At 41.0% G+C, this 15,298-nt stretch overlaps 1 protein-coding gene across 1 annotated transcript in view; it reads right to left on the bottom strand.

The window, feature by feature from the left end:
• LOC115477078 (deubiquitinase DESI2-like) overlaps positions 1-14,478 on the bottom strand; it is a 75,935-nt gene extending 61,457 nt beyond the window's left edge. Inside the window, exons 1-2 of the mRNA XM_030213694.1 lie at positions 14,386-14,478; positions 968-1,040 (exon numbers count right to left, since the gene is read on the bottom strand). Of these exons, the coding sequence (XP_030069554.1) occupies positions 968-1,040; positions 14,386-14,478 (166 nt within the window). The remainder of the gene's footprint in view (positions 1-967; positions 1,041-14,385) is intronic.
• Positions 14,479-15,298: the final 820 nt, after the last annotated feature.

Raw genomic sequence — 15,298 nt, 5'->3', positions numbered from 1 at the left:
GGTCCCATGTACCCCAGCACAACTTCTGTGTTCCTCACTAACTGCTGTTTTACAGCTTCCCCTCCCTCCCACTTACAGTTAGATGCCACACAAGAAACACCTTTCAGACATGCTGGCCCCAAATTATGGAACACACTTCCAGTAGCACTCAGATTGCAATCTTTCTATATAGCATTTTAAAAAACAGATTAAAGGCTGGCTCTTTCACCGAACCTTTCCTACTCATACACCATCTGGTCAACAGTAACCCTCCTCTTCTCTCTGCCCATCCTATGCTTTTCCTCCTCCCCTGACGCCTCCTATTCTGTTCCCTGCTAAGAATGCCCTATAGCCAATATTGTAAACCACCTTGCTGCATCTGGTGCGTGACTGGCGGTAAATAAAGAAATGAAGAAAAAAAGGAGGCAAGCATACAGAAAAGATGGAAAGAACAGGAAGTTTAGTTAGAAGATGAAATAAAAGTAGAGAACAGTCCAAATGGAAAAATGTTTGCTGGAGGCAGAGAAAAACAAGTACATTTGCTATAACCTTTGACATTTTGTGAACCTGGGGATACAAGAAATCTCAAACCCTTGAAAAGAAGACAGTAATTTTGAAAAGGTGAGAATCTGTACTTATAGTGTAGCAGTATTTGCTAGTGTAGGGAGTCTTTAAAGTTTGGCAAGCAAGATGTTATTAAGTTGGTGAAAGTGAGCTCTGTCTTTGAAAATCAAGCCCCGAGTGTTTTCCTTATCAAAAGATATTGCATATCATTTTCTTCCACATTTGACAGCAATATTTTCTGCCTTTCCATAGTTGGAATTGTACTTTTGTCACATGAATTCCATTCAGGAGTAAGAACAAAGAATTAATTTATCTCCTGATTGTGGTGAATTTTTGATAGCAATTCATTAAAGTGCTATCTTCAATTTGATTAGCAGGATTTTGATATTACGATATTAATAGATGGAGAGCACAAGTCACTTACCTCGGCCATAGATCTCAATGCCAGAATGGAATACTCCAATCCCCAAGGTAGAGGTATACTCATTAATCCAATACTGTGTAAGGGAACCAGAAACAGGACATTACTAGAGCAGAGATATACAGATCTATACTTACAATGTATTCAAATGCCGAGTTATTTCCTGTCTAATGGAAGTCTATAAATAAATGCACAGAACTTCACTGAAACATTTCTAGCTGGAATTTTCAGGATTCAGGCCAAATACTCTTGCCCCTGTTAGATTGTCACTGAAATGCTTTGATGTCTCACTTATATATACTGTCATCTACCAAGATTTGCTTATTTCCGATCTGACAAAGAAGGGCAACCTTTGAAAGCTAAATCAAGAAATGTACTAAGTTATGTCCAATAAAAAAGGTATCATCTTATTTTCTTTTTCATGTTTTATTTCTATTGATTACCTTTAAATTGGACTAACACGGCTACCACACCTCTCTTGCCCCCATGATATTCAAAACTATTTAACTGACCAGGAATGGCTCCTGGCTGGTTAAATAGCATTAAAGCGCCTTACTGTGGAAATTTTGCAGGAGATAACTGGTTATCTCCCACTGAATATCTCGGTTAGCAGCTAGCCACTAACCAGCTCTAGGTGTGGATACTCAGCACCTAACCAGCAGCATAAATTACAGGCCTATCTTTGATTGCTAAAAAGTTAACTGGTTAGTGCTGAATATCGACAGAGCCAGTTAACTTTTTAGCAGTTAAAATAAATCCGGATATTCAATGCCAGTCACTGGATAATGCCCGGAATTGAATATCTGGGTTTTTTAAAACCAGCAGCGGACAGCAAACGCACTGCTCACCACTGGCTGAATAGCGGGACCTTGTGGAATGCTCTCCCTGGGAAAATGTTTTTATGCAGCAATGTAGTACATTTTTAAAAAAACTGTTAAAAAGACTTAGCTATTTGTGGATGCATTCACTCTCTTATAATACACGTTCTTCCTTCATTGGTGAGGATAGGTTTTCAAGCTCTTACTTTATTACTTGTATTTTCCTCTCAAATCCTACCGCAATATTAACACACGAGATCTGTTCTCCAACTACTTACTAGGAGCCCTTTTACGAAGGCATGGTAGGGCTACCACATGCTTAACGCACGGCAAAACAGAACTGCTGCCAGGCGTGTCCAGGCGCTCTGCAGTAGTTCAGCTTTTCCCATGCACCATTTTCCACGGTAGAAAATTATTTTGTATTTTCTACCGTGGAGGGCATTCCTGGCGGTAATCAGCCACATTGTCACATGTTGCCCAATTACGACCTGGTTAGCGCCTTCTAAACAGATGGTGGTAAGAGTTCAGACAGTAAATGGCCACACGCTAATTTTAATATTAGTGCACAGCCATTTAATGCTCTATTTTTAAAAAGGACCTTTTTGCTGCCACAGTAGAAAGTGGCCTAGTGGATGCCAATTTCATGCACCAAAACTTGCGTGGGCTACTTTTTACCATGGCTTAGTAAAAGGATCCCTTAGTTTCCAAAGTTTATGTACAATAGCATCAGGGGCGTAGCCAGACTTCGGCGGGAGGGGGGTCCGGAGCCCGAGGTGAGGGGGCATATTTTAGCCCCCCCCCCGGCGCCGCCACCCCCCCCCCCCCCCCGCCATTGCCGACCCCCCCCCCCACCGTCACCACCACCACCAACTTTAATCCCCCCCTCGCCGACGAACCTCTCGACCCCCCCCTCCCGCTGCCAACTCTCCATCGCCGTCGCCTACCTTTGCTGGCGGGGGACCCCAACCCAACCCCCGCCAGCCGAGGTCCTCTTCTTCCTTCGTTTTGTTTTCTGAGTCTGACGTCCTGCACGTTGTACGTGCAGGACGTCAGACTCAGACTCAGAAACAGAACGAAGGAAGAAGAGGACCTCGGCTGGCGGGGGTTGGGTTGGGGTCCCCCGCCAGCAAAGGTAGCAGACAGCGACGGCGGGTTGTTGGCAGGAGGGGGGCCCAGGCCCCTGTGGCCCCAAGTAGCTACGCCCCTGATCTGCATTTTTCAAAAGTTCTTTTTTAGCATGAAATGTAGTAGTATTATATTGCTGGAGCGTCAAATTATAATTCTCTAACATTACTCCACTCACATCACATTTTGCATACTGAACTCTTATACAATTTCAAATCAGTATTAAATCACGGAACTGTAGGAGTCCTCTTCCTACAGTATTGTTTTAGTGGAGCAACCTCATCTAAGACTTCAAGCAAAGCCATAATCCATCTGTTAGTTGATTCCTCAGCATCCAGCAATTCTACCCCTACCAGCTTTGGGCAGAGTGCCTTCTTCAAAGTTGCTGGTCAAACTCAACTCGCCTTTCATAAGTCTCAAGTTTATTAAAAACTTTCTATCCCGCCCAACAGCATAATCATCTGAGTGGTTTACAATCTAAAAGATAGGAAGGAGTTAAAAGGATTTAAAAAATCATGTGGAGGGGCATTTTCGAATGCGGCGACCATCTCTAAGGGCGCCCAACTCTAAGGACAGTGCCGCAAAGGGGCGGGACAATGCGTATTATCGAAACAAGATGGATGTCCATCTTTCGTTTCGATAATACAGTCGGGGACATCCAAATCTTGACATTTAGGTCGATCTTAGAGATGGTCGTCCTCAGTGCTGAGCCCCCCAAACCCCCCCAGAGGTCTGGCTGCCCGAAGTACACTGCACCCACTACAATTGCTCCAGGGACCTGTATACTGCTGCAATGGACCTGAGTATGGCATTTGAGGCTGGCATAGAGGCTGGCAAAACAGTATTTTTAAACTTGTTTTTTATGGTGGGAGAGGGTTAGTGACCACTGGGGGAGTAAGGGGAGGTCATCCCCGATTCCCTCTGGTGGTCATCTGGTCAGTTGGGGCACCTTTTTGAGGCTTGGTCGTGAAAAAAAATGGACCAAGTAAAGTCGGCCAAGTGCTCTTCGGGGATGGCCTTCTTTTTTCTATTATCGGCCGAGGACGACCATCTCCTAATCAAGTCCCAGTCCCTCCTTCGCTACCCTGCCAACATGCCCCATGAACTTTTGTCATCCCCTAAATGAAATGGCCCTTAAAAAACTGAAAAAGGTCACAAAAAGGAGTAAGGAACATTGGTTTAATGAAACCTTATAAAAACTGAAACAATCCTGTAGGAAACGAGAGAATATGGCAGAAAACCAGAATAAAACAGCTAGAGAGGACTGGAGAAGAATGGTAAATGTATACAAATTTCAAAATAAAATAGCCAAACAACAGTACTTTTCTGAAAAAAAAAAATAGGGAAAGGTAGACCAGATAGCGATATATATCAGATAATGGAACACCTAATGAGTCCAGAAGAATTAATAGAAACAACAATCACGCTGCCCACTGCAAACTGTTTAGCGCAACACTTTGAGGTCAAAATTAAAAATGTAAGAAATATAGTAAAAGGGAAGGCAATAAATCTCCATGATTATGAAGAGGAGTTATTTCTATTGATAACATGATTATGAAGAAATTATTTCCAATGGAGAGGTTGTAAGACAGAAGAAAAGAGAATGTGCAGCAGATAGAAACTGGTCAAACTTTTCACCTATTGAGACAAATGTTTTCAAGAATGTAATGCTAAAATACACAATTGTGACAAAACAAAGATTTTAGTAATCACAGCATCTACCATGGATGTGTCAAACATACAACTACGCTTCAATGGAATACCACTGAAAATACTAGGGATAACAATTGACAGATACCTAACCTTTGATAAACAATGTCAGCGAATGGTTAAAAAAAAACCTTGAGTGTACTCAAAAAACTCAAGAGAATAAGTCATTGCTTCAGCCAAGACAATTTTAGACTATTGGTACAATCTCTCATTCTTGCACACACCAATTATTGCAACGTATTATATGTAGGCTGTGCAACATCAATTAGGAAAAAGATACAGACAGTACAGTATGTTGCAGCTAGACTGATCTTTTCTAAATCAAAATACTAAAGAGTAACTCCTTTGTACATTATATTACAATGGCTACCATTTGAAGCGAAAGGGATTTTTAAACTCTGTACCACGATACACTCATTTCTACATGGCAAAATGCCAGAATATCTAAACTGTTGAATAATACTACCCAAAAAGAGACTGAGAAGAATGAAAGGAAATCTCCTGGACCTAGTATTTCCATCAACAAAAGGTGTCAGATTTAAAACAGTACACGCAACAACCTTATCCTATCGGCAAAATGGTGGAACGATATACCAGTGTCAATAAGATCAATATCACGGTACAGAATCTTCCTTAAACAGTTGAAGACTCATCTATTCAGAAAATACATGTTAAGGAATGAGGGATAATGTGTATAGCATCCCAATACCCCCCAACTACAACCGTTATGACCCTAAAATGTAACAATGTTTTTCTTCTTGAAATGTGTTGAGTCTAAAACGTAACAATGACCTTGATCTCTTAATGTAAGTCGCACTGAACTCAGTCTGGGAATGCTTGTGACTAATAAGAAATAAAGCAGCCTTTTCACAAACCAGTGGACTTACCGCTCGCTCTTTCGGGACTACCGCCGGCCCAATGCAGCTGCTGGCAGTAGTCCCAACTCAAGCACGTGCCATTTCCAGGGGAACCCCCCCCCCCCCCCCAGAAATGGCTAGCGCAACGGTAACCCGGCAGTAATTGAACATCACCGCACACTGCCCCGTTACCGCTGGGTTAGCACCAGAGCTCTTATGGTGGCGGTATGGGCTCCCTGCCTCACGACTAAGTGATGAGAGTTATCTCACTGCGTGGCCATTTTTTTGTGTGTGTTTTACTGGCTGCGGGAAGAAAAGGCCCCCGCTGCCAGCGAAGGGACCTTTTTCACACAGCTTAGTAAAAGGACCCCAAAGTAAAGGAAAAAGAGATGAACAGTATGGGATAGGGAACTACCCATCAGGTAGTTGCAACCAAAACCTGCAAATTTTAGGAATAAGCATTCCTAAAAATGAAACGTTTTAAGCTCTGCTTTAAAAAGAAGTAAAGAAGTAACTTGTCTGAGATGCGAAGGCAGGGCATTACAAACCTTGGGCCCCTGGATTGAGAACATAGTGTGCCGGCTGTGTTCATGGATTATTTCTCGAGGCAAGAGAACATTAAGGAAATTGAGTTGGGCAGATCTCAGATTCCTAGTTTGGGGGGAAAGGTGGAGGTAACGCAGAAGACAGGAGGGTTCTGATGAAGTGAGAGTCTTAAAAACCAGTAATAAGATCTTATAAGTAATTCTGTGAGGAACAGAAAGCCAATGAGATGCTTTTAGGTAAGATGTAATATGATCATAGTTTTTTAAATTACAGTATATAGAGGAGTGTGGTAGCCATGTTAGTCACCTCTTAAGGTTATCAATAGAAATCAAACAAAATAAAACATGGAAAAGAAAATAAGATGATACCTTTTTTATTGGACATAACTTAATACATTTCTTGATTAGCTTTCGAAGGTTGCCCTTCTTCATCAGATCGGAAATAAGCAAATGTGCTAGCTGACAGTGTAAATAAGTGAAAACATTCAAGCATTACTATGACAGTCTGACAGGGTGGGAGGATGGGGGTGGGTAGGAGGTATGCATGGGGACATCAAAGCATATCATTGATATTCTAACAAGATAGGTGTGGATAGGTGAGGGGAGGGTGATCAACAGAGAAATACAGCTTTATGGTTTATAATGGGCTAGGAACCCCAGATCCTTGTTAAGTCCTTTCTGTTGGGTGTTAAAATATTCAATCATTCTGATTTAAAAGGTCTTACGTTCTTGTATGGTTTTAAAGTTACCTTTCAGGATTCTCACTGTGAAATCACTGGCACAGTGTCCTGGTCCTGTAAAATGCTGACCAACAGGGGTGGAAGCCCTACTGGCACCAGTATTGTTCATGTGATGTCTATGTAAATTGAATCTTGTCTTAAGCATCTGGCCTGTTTTTCCAATATAGCATCCTTCGTTACATTTTTTACACTGAATGATATATACCACATTGGAAGATGAGCAAGTGAAAGATTCCTTTATGTTGAATATCTTTCCTTTGTGGATGACTGTGGGGTCCTGTGAAATGTTTTGGCATAGTTTGCAACTGGATAAATTACAGGGAAGTGTGCCCTTCTGTTCCTTTTCAGTCTGTGATGGAAGTTTACTTCTGATTAGCTTGTGTTTTAAGTTGGGTGGCTGTCGGAAGGCCAGTACTGGTGGGGATGGGAATATCTCTTTCAGTAATTCATCCTCTTGGAGTATAGGTTGTAGATCTCTTATGATTTTCCTCAGTTTTTCCAGCTCTGGATTGTATGTCACTACAAGGGGGATTCTGTCTGTGGCTTTTTTCTCCTTGTACCGTAGCAGATTCTCCCTGGGTGTTTTGAGGGAGGAGGCAATATTCTTGGAGATTATTTTGGGGTTGTAGCCTTTCTGTTTGAAGGATGCAGTCAGGCTTTTAAGGTGTCTGTCTCTGTCCCCTGGGTAAGAGCAGATACGGTGGTATCTTGTGGCTTGGCTGTAAATGATGGATCTTTTTATATGTGAAGGATGGAAGCTGGAGTTGTGGAGGTAGCTGCATCTGTCTGTGGGTTTCTTGTATATAGATGTTTGTATACAGCCATCACTGATTGAGACCGTGCTGTCCAAAAAATTTACTTTTTCTGGGGAGTAGTCAATTTTGAATCTGATTGTAGGATGGTATGTATTGAAGGAAGAATAAAATTGTTTCAGAGTTTCTTCACCCTCCGTCCAAATCATAAAAATGTCATCGATGTACTGGTAGTATTTTAGAGGTTTGGTCTGTTGTGTATTCAGAAATATCTCTTCCAGCTCAGCCATAAAAAGGTTGGCATATTGGGGTGCTGTCCTGGTGCCCATCGCAGTGCCCATTATTTGTAGATAGATATCATTGTTAAAGCGGATGTAGTTGTGAGTTAAAATGAATTTTATTAATTTTGTAATAGTTTCTGGTGAGTATTGATGGTCCAGGGAGAATCTGCTACAGTACAAGGAGAAAAGAGCCACAGACAGAATCCCCCTTGTAGTGACATACAATCCAGAGCTGGAAAAACTGAGGAAAATCATAAGAGAGTTATCATCTTATTTTCTTTTCCATGTTTTATTTTGTTTGATTTCTATTGATAACCTTAAATTATATATAATCCGAATAGCGGTGTTCTGAATAGCAGTAAATGATGACGGTCCTTAAGATGAATCCCTAGATAGACAAAGTTGCAATAGTCTATTTGAGAATTTACCAAAGATTGTATCAGGATATTGAGGGCCAAGGGGGGTGCAATAAAGGTTGAATGGATCTGATAAGACGTAACTTATAAAAGGATTGTTGTACTACTTTGCTAGTCTGATCTTGAAAAGTAAAATTTGAATCAATACTAAATAATGCTACTAGAGAATTCTATATTAAAAGCAATGATATAGTGATCTGACCAAAGAAACAATTTCACTTTATTCACACATGTTCCTAAATTTTCATTTCTTCTATCAATAAAAATCAAACCCAAAATTTGACCATTTTATGTGTAACCTCTTGTATCATTTGTTGCCATCCTAATAACCACAAAACAGTTTTAAAAATCTGACACCGAGTCATCAACTCCTCTTTCTTCAACATGTAAATTAAAATCTCCTAATATAATTGTTTGAACTGGATCTAAATTACTGTCCGTAATCAATTCTATGTAAAATACCTGGAGGACAATAAAACAAAATTAAATTCAAATTCAAAGAATGCTAAATTTATATCTGGTATCATATCCTTTTTCCCTAATCCAATACAATTCTTAAAAAATAACTATTACCCAACCTCACATCCTATTTAACTGAGGCTGAGAAATAACGTAGTATCCAAGTGGACACAATTGGTTTAGATAGCCACATCTTCAGGAGCCAGCCACGATTTAGTAATACAAAAAAAGAGGTATGTGTACTAAGGTGCGTTAGCATTTCTAACTCACCTCTAAAGTTAAGGCGCGTTAAATGCTAATGCGTCTATACATTTACGTGCATTAAAAATGCTAACACACCTATACCGCACCTTAGTAAACACTGACGAAAGTCATAATCACCTTCCTTAATTAGATCAAATAAAACTGAAACCTTATTTCTAACTGATCTTGCATTCAACAAATAAATCCTTAAAATTAGAAGAGTGCTTAAAAGTTTTAAGAATCTAACAAAACTTTCTTTAATACTTTTGGCCATCTAGCTCTAAATTTTAGTCCAGAAAGTTCACCATAATGACTTGATCTATGCCATCTTTTTACAATTTCCTGCCAACCTCCACCTAACCTTCCTTCAAAATTAGTCCAGAAATGTGTATAAACTGCCCCCACCTTGCCCAAAGTCCACACGAAGGAGCGTTCCTTCATCAGCGTGACAAGGAGGTGTTCATCCCTCCAGCGCTAGTCCCAGCCTTAAATGACTCCCACGCACCCTGATGGCATCACCAGGGAAGGCAGAGTCAGCAGTGATCCAAGTCCAGGAAATAACTTGCGCAGCCTTTACAAGCAGGAAGAGCGGGTCTCAGGCAATGCACAGCTGGTTACAAGTGCAGATGTTACATCTCAAAATCACCAAAACTATCACCAGTCTTCCTCCAGCGTTAGTCCTGGGCTTAAATGACTCCTGTGCACCCTAATGATGTTACCAGAGGAGGCAGAGTGAGCAGTGAGATCAAAGTCCCAGGAAATAACTAGCGCAGCTGTTACAATCAGGAGGAGAAGGCCTCCGGCAACATACAGGCGCACAAATGCAGGTATTCTATAGTACTATGCCTAATTTCTAGGAATGACCCTGACCCACACATGCCCCTCCCATAAACATTTCCCTTTGGAGTTAAGCATTATGAAATCTAGGCGCTCATGTTATAGACTAGGGTACAGGGCTTGTGAGCACCAATAAATGATCACTAACTCCTAATTAGCTAATTAGTTTATGTGCAGATGTGGGATTCATACCTAAAATTGTATACCCAAATTTGGGTGACCCAAACAGAATCTGGCAGCGTGTGTGCATGCACAATGCACACTATTGTTGGCAAATGATAAAACATGAACTTTTGTGGGTTTTTTCTGCTCATTTTCATTTGATAACAACATGCAATGACATGGTATATGTTGTTTTGACACATTTCATATCGTTGCAAATAAATGCCTATCCCTATGTTTATGGCATAAAGAGGGTTGTCTCTGCTACAGACTTCAAACAACAAGGCTGTTAGCTGTTGGCAGTTTTATTTGGCACAATTAATAGTTTAAGAAAACTTAATATGCCACCTTTTGTATCCATCAAAGTGGTTTACAGTAAAATAAATTAAGGGGCCCTTTTCCTAAGCCGCGTAAGTGTCTACGCACACCTGCCAAAATGGAGTTACCACCCGACTACTGCGTGGCTCTTGTGGTAATTTCATTTTTGGAACACATCCGATACGCACGGCTGAAAAATAATTTTTGTTTTCGGACATGCATATCAGACGCACGCCAAGTGGCATTTGACGTGTGTAGGTCATTACCACCCAGTTACTGCGTGAGACTTTACCGCTAGGTCAATGACTGGCGGTAAGGTTGCAGACCCAAAATGGATGCGCGGCAATTTTGATTTTGACGCATGTCCATTTTCAGCAAAAATTTTAAACAGGCCTTTTTAACAGGCGCACTGAAAAATGGATCAGCGAACGCCCAAAACCCGCATCTACACTACTGCAAGCCATTTTTCGGTGCACCTTAGTAAAATGACCCTTGAGAAAGGAACACCAATAATAATAGAAAATGCACGTTCATTCAAGAGACACCCCAGCACCCGATAAAACATGCTTAAATCTTTGCAGATTCCCCAGGCACCCACCTCAAAACTATCCAAATGCCATCTGAAAAAAATGCGCTTTCAAACGCGTTTTAAAACATCGGAGGATGTTTTCCTCCTGCAACTCCCTTGGAAACTGGTTCCTTAAGGCAGGACCAGGCTGTTTATAATACCCTTATCTTGTCTTGCATTCAGTGCACACTGGGTTAGGGTATGATGTACTGCACTCAAATGGGGAAGGAATTCCTCTATAGAGAATTTCTATTTAATGCTAGTGGTGATGATACCGACATCATATTTTCTCAGTTTGCAGTGGGCTACTGTAAGCTAACAGATGTCCTTTTTTTATAAGGTCAGGTAGTTCCTGTACTGCAAACATATCATCACAAGATGGATACCAGTGAAAAATACAGCTCAGAATGGATATACAGAAGTATAAGCATGCTAACATAAGTATCTGTTAAGTGCTCATTGGTAAAACACCTTTAAAGACTATCAATCAGTGCTTACCCCAGGATTTAAGCTCATTTCCATGAGCTAAAGTATCTTTGTTTTTTAATAGCTGGAGGACTGCAGGCATTATTGGTGTTGCTTGACTTTCTTGTGAGAACTGTGAGGACCCCCTTTGTTGTTTGCTTAGAGATTTTCCTGTACCAGAAATGGCTTTCAACAATGACGATGAACAATGATCCTTGGTGATCTGTAACCTGTCATTAAAATCTTATGTAGTACCTGAAGATTGGAGGGTAGCCAATGTAACGCCGATTTTTATAAAGGGTTCCAGAGGTGATCTGGGAAATTACAGACCGGTAAGCCTGACCAGTGCCAGGCAAAATAACGGAATCTATTATAAAGAATAAAATTACGGAACACATAGACAAACATCATTTAATGAGAAAGATTCAACATGGATTTAGCCAAGGGAAGTCTACTACTACTACTTATCATTTCTATAGAGCTACTAGATGTACGCAGCGCTGTACACTTGAACATGAAGAGACAGTACCTGCTCAACAGAGCTTACAATCTAACTAGGACAGAAAAACAGGACAAATAAGAGATAAGGGAATTACTAAGGTGGGCATGATAAAATAAAGGTACTGAACAAGTGAGTAAGGGTTAGGAATTAAAAGCAGCATCAAAAAGGTGGGCTTTTAGCCTAGATTTGAAGATGGCCAGAGATGGAGCTTGACGTACCAGCTCAGGAAGTTTATTCCAGGCATTGGGTGCAGCAAGATAAAAGGAACGGAGTCTGGAGTTAGCAGTGGAGGAGAAGGGTGCCGATAAGAGAGATTTACCCAGTGAACTGAGTTCCCAGGGAGGAGTGTAGGGAGAGATGATAGTGGAGAGGTACTGAGGAGCTGCAGAGTGAATGCACTTGTAAGTCAATAAGAGGAGTTTGCCATACCAATTTGCTTCATTTCTTTGAAGATGTGAATAAACATGTGGATAAAGGTGAGCCGGTTGATGTGGTGTATCTAGATTTTCAGAAAGTTTTGGACAAGTTCCTCATGAGAGACTCCTGAGAAAATTACAAAGTTATGGGACTGTGAAAAGCCACAGGAAGACCTTAGGAAATTAGAAGACTGGGCATCCAAATGGCAGATGAAATTTAATGTCAAAAAATGCAAAGTGATGCACATTGGGAAGAATAATCCAAATTATAATTACCTGATGCTAGGATCCACCTTTGGAGTCAGCACTGAACAAAAAGATCTAGGGGTCATTGTAGACAATACGCATAAATCTTCTGCCCAGTGTGTGATGGCAGCCAAAAAATCAAACAGGATGTTAGGAATTATTAGGACAGGGATGAAAAACAAGACCAAGAATATTATAATGCCTCTGATTCACTTCATGGTGCAACCTCACCTTGAGTACTGTGTTCAACTCTAGTCACAGTATCTCAGAAAAGATATAACAGAATTAGAAAAGATTCAAAGAAGAGCAACCAAAATGATAAAGGGGGATGGAACTCTTCTCATATGAGTAAAGGCTAAAGAGATTAGGGCTCTTCAGCTTGGGAAAGAGATGGCTGAGGGGCGATATGATTGAGGTCAACAAAATCCTAAGTGATGTAGAACAGGTAAAAATAAATCGATTTTTTTACTCTTTCAAAAAGTACAAAGAATAGTTAAGCTCTGGAACTCATTGCCAGAGGATGTGGTAACAGTGGTTAGTGTATCTGGGATTTAAAAAGGTTTGGACAAGTTCCTAGAGGAAAAGTCAATAGTTTGCAATCGAGATAAACATGGGGGAAGCCACTGCTTGCCCTGGGATCAGTAGCATAGAATCTTGCTTCTATTTGGCTTTCTGCCAGGTACTTGTGACCTGGATTGGCCACTATTGGAAGCAGGATGCTGGGCTAGATGGACCATTGGTCTGACCCAGTATGGATATTCTTATGTTCTTATGAAAGAATGAATTGAAATAAGCCAAAACATGGTTCCCAAGATGTTCCATTAGAGGGACATAGCTCATATATTTTCTCTCAGATAAAATAAAGGAACGAAAGAACAAAAAATGGAGGGTCCTGCTTTGGGTATGAGCACATATGTTCTATGTGAGGGCTCTCAGATGTAAATAAATGCCAAGTGAGGGGGTGAATAAATTATAATGGACAGAGTAGGGACAATGGATAGGAGAAGAATAGTGTGTGCAAGTGTCTTTCTCGTCAGCATACCCCAGCATCTATTTTCTTGTTGACCTGAAAAGCCACAAAGATCTGTCAAATAAGCCCTGTTATAAAATTATAAATGGCAGATCCTGAATATCTGCTGTAATATTCTAAGCGCAGACCAAAATGATAGAATGAATCAACCCTTGTATGTTTACAGTTTAAGTGGAATTCTTGAAATATCAGTAATGCCATATCACTTTCTATGCTTTCCCCAAGAAATGTGCTGCTAGCCATTACACAGTATATGCTCCAGTCTTTCAGGGAAAAAAAAAATGACTGTCATTATAATGCAGATACCGTGATCTCATCAGAACACAACAGCTGCTGATTTTCTTGTCTTAAATAGGAGATGGCCAGTGGGTGAGACAGGGATTGGCTAAGCACTCAATCAGGTTGCACTCCATCTTTGATTAGCTGTTTTTGGCAAGCGCCACAAGCTGCTGAGAACTGCAAAGAAAGCATCATACAACAATCGGGGGGGGGGGGGGGGAGACTGCTGGCCACAGCGAAGTGTTAAAAAGACACATAGGGACTATGCATTAAAACACATGCTAATATGTTGTTGTTTTTTTAGCGGACACTTAACATGCACCAGGGATTTTCATGTGCTGCCAAAATGAAGCCTTGTGGTAGTGTGAGATAGCAGCCAGGCATGAACCCTTCACAGATTCAGGTTATTGTCACAGATCTGGTATGCAAAGATAAGCAGGATTTAAATGTAACTGCATTTCACACACAAAAAGGAATACTACTCTCTTCGGTGTCCTGGAGCCCAGCTTCGTTAACTCACTCTTGCACTCACAGTGACAGCTCCTAGCAAGCTCATTCAACACTTCACTTGTACTCTAAGTTTCCCACCTTGATCAGTCTTCCAGTGCTCTAGTCACAAGCTGAGTAAATGCTTTACAAGTAAACCTCCTACCCTGACCGGTCTTCCAACACTGTAATCATAAGTTAGGTCTCTCCCCTGGGGACCCTTTCTTCCTGCCCAGGCTTGGAATCTCTTCTGGAGCATCCAGTCCCTCAGTTCTGAGCCTCTGTGTTCCACTCTGAGGTTTTAACTGTTCTTGCTCTCTGCTTGAGCCCCACCCTCCTGGCCAGGCAGACTAGCAAACCTATATTTAAGGTGGCCTGATAAGAAAGCACTCTTAAGGGGAACTGGGGTTTCCCTACACACTTCCTAACAAGCTTCTTTAGCAGGCATGCAAAGAAAGCATGCATACTAACACAAGAAGTTTGCAAGCATTAACCTCTTTCAGAAGAGAGGTTGGCATGTAGGCAGATGATATCGAATTGTTTTCCCCATGAAGGTCATGACATTAGAAGTGCTGCAGCTAATTAGCAGATAGCAGTGAGGGTCTGGTCAGGGCTGCAACTGACCTGGGTTTTCAGGATTTCTTCATTGAATATGCATGAGATCTATTTACATGCACTTCCTCCATTGTATGCAAATAGATTTTATGCATATTCTGTGTGGAAATCCTGAAAACCCGACTGGGCGAGAGCTGAGGTTGGACACCCCTGGTCTAGATGGAGGACAATAAAAGAGGTGAGTTCCAAAACTAAGTACATTTTTTTCAAAAATGAAGTGATACTAAAAACAGACTGTTATATATATAGTTATAGAGGACAAGATTCTATATATATCATGCCTAAAAACATCAGTGCCAAAACGAAATACGCCTAAGAGTATTCTATAAAGCGCCCCTCCGTGCAACTAAATTTAGTCGTGGGCAGCTATACCAAGTAAAACTGGGTGTAAATCTTGATGCCTAAATAATGCGCAGACCAGGAGTATTCTATAACAACTTGCATAGATTTTAGAAATGCCCATG

This window comes from Microcaecilia unicolor, chromosome 9 (assembly GCF_901765095.1).
Source record: "Microcaecilia unicolor chromosome 9, aMicUni1.1, whole genome shotgun sequence".
NCBI lineage: Eukaryota > Metazoa > Chordata > Amphibia > Gymnophiona > Siphonopidae > Microcaecilia > Microcaecilia unicolor.
Note: the sequence above shows the minus strand (reverse complement) of the source record. Positions and strands in the feature narration are given on the sequence as shown.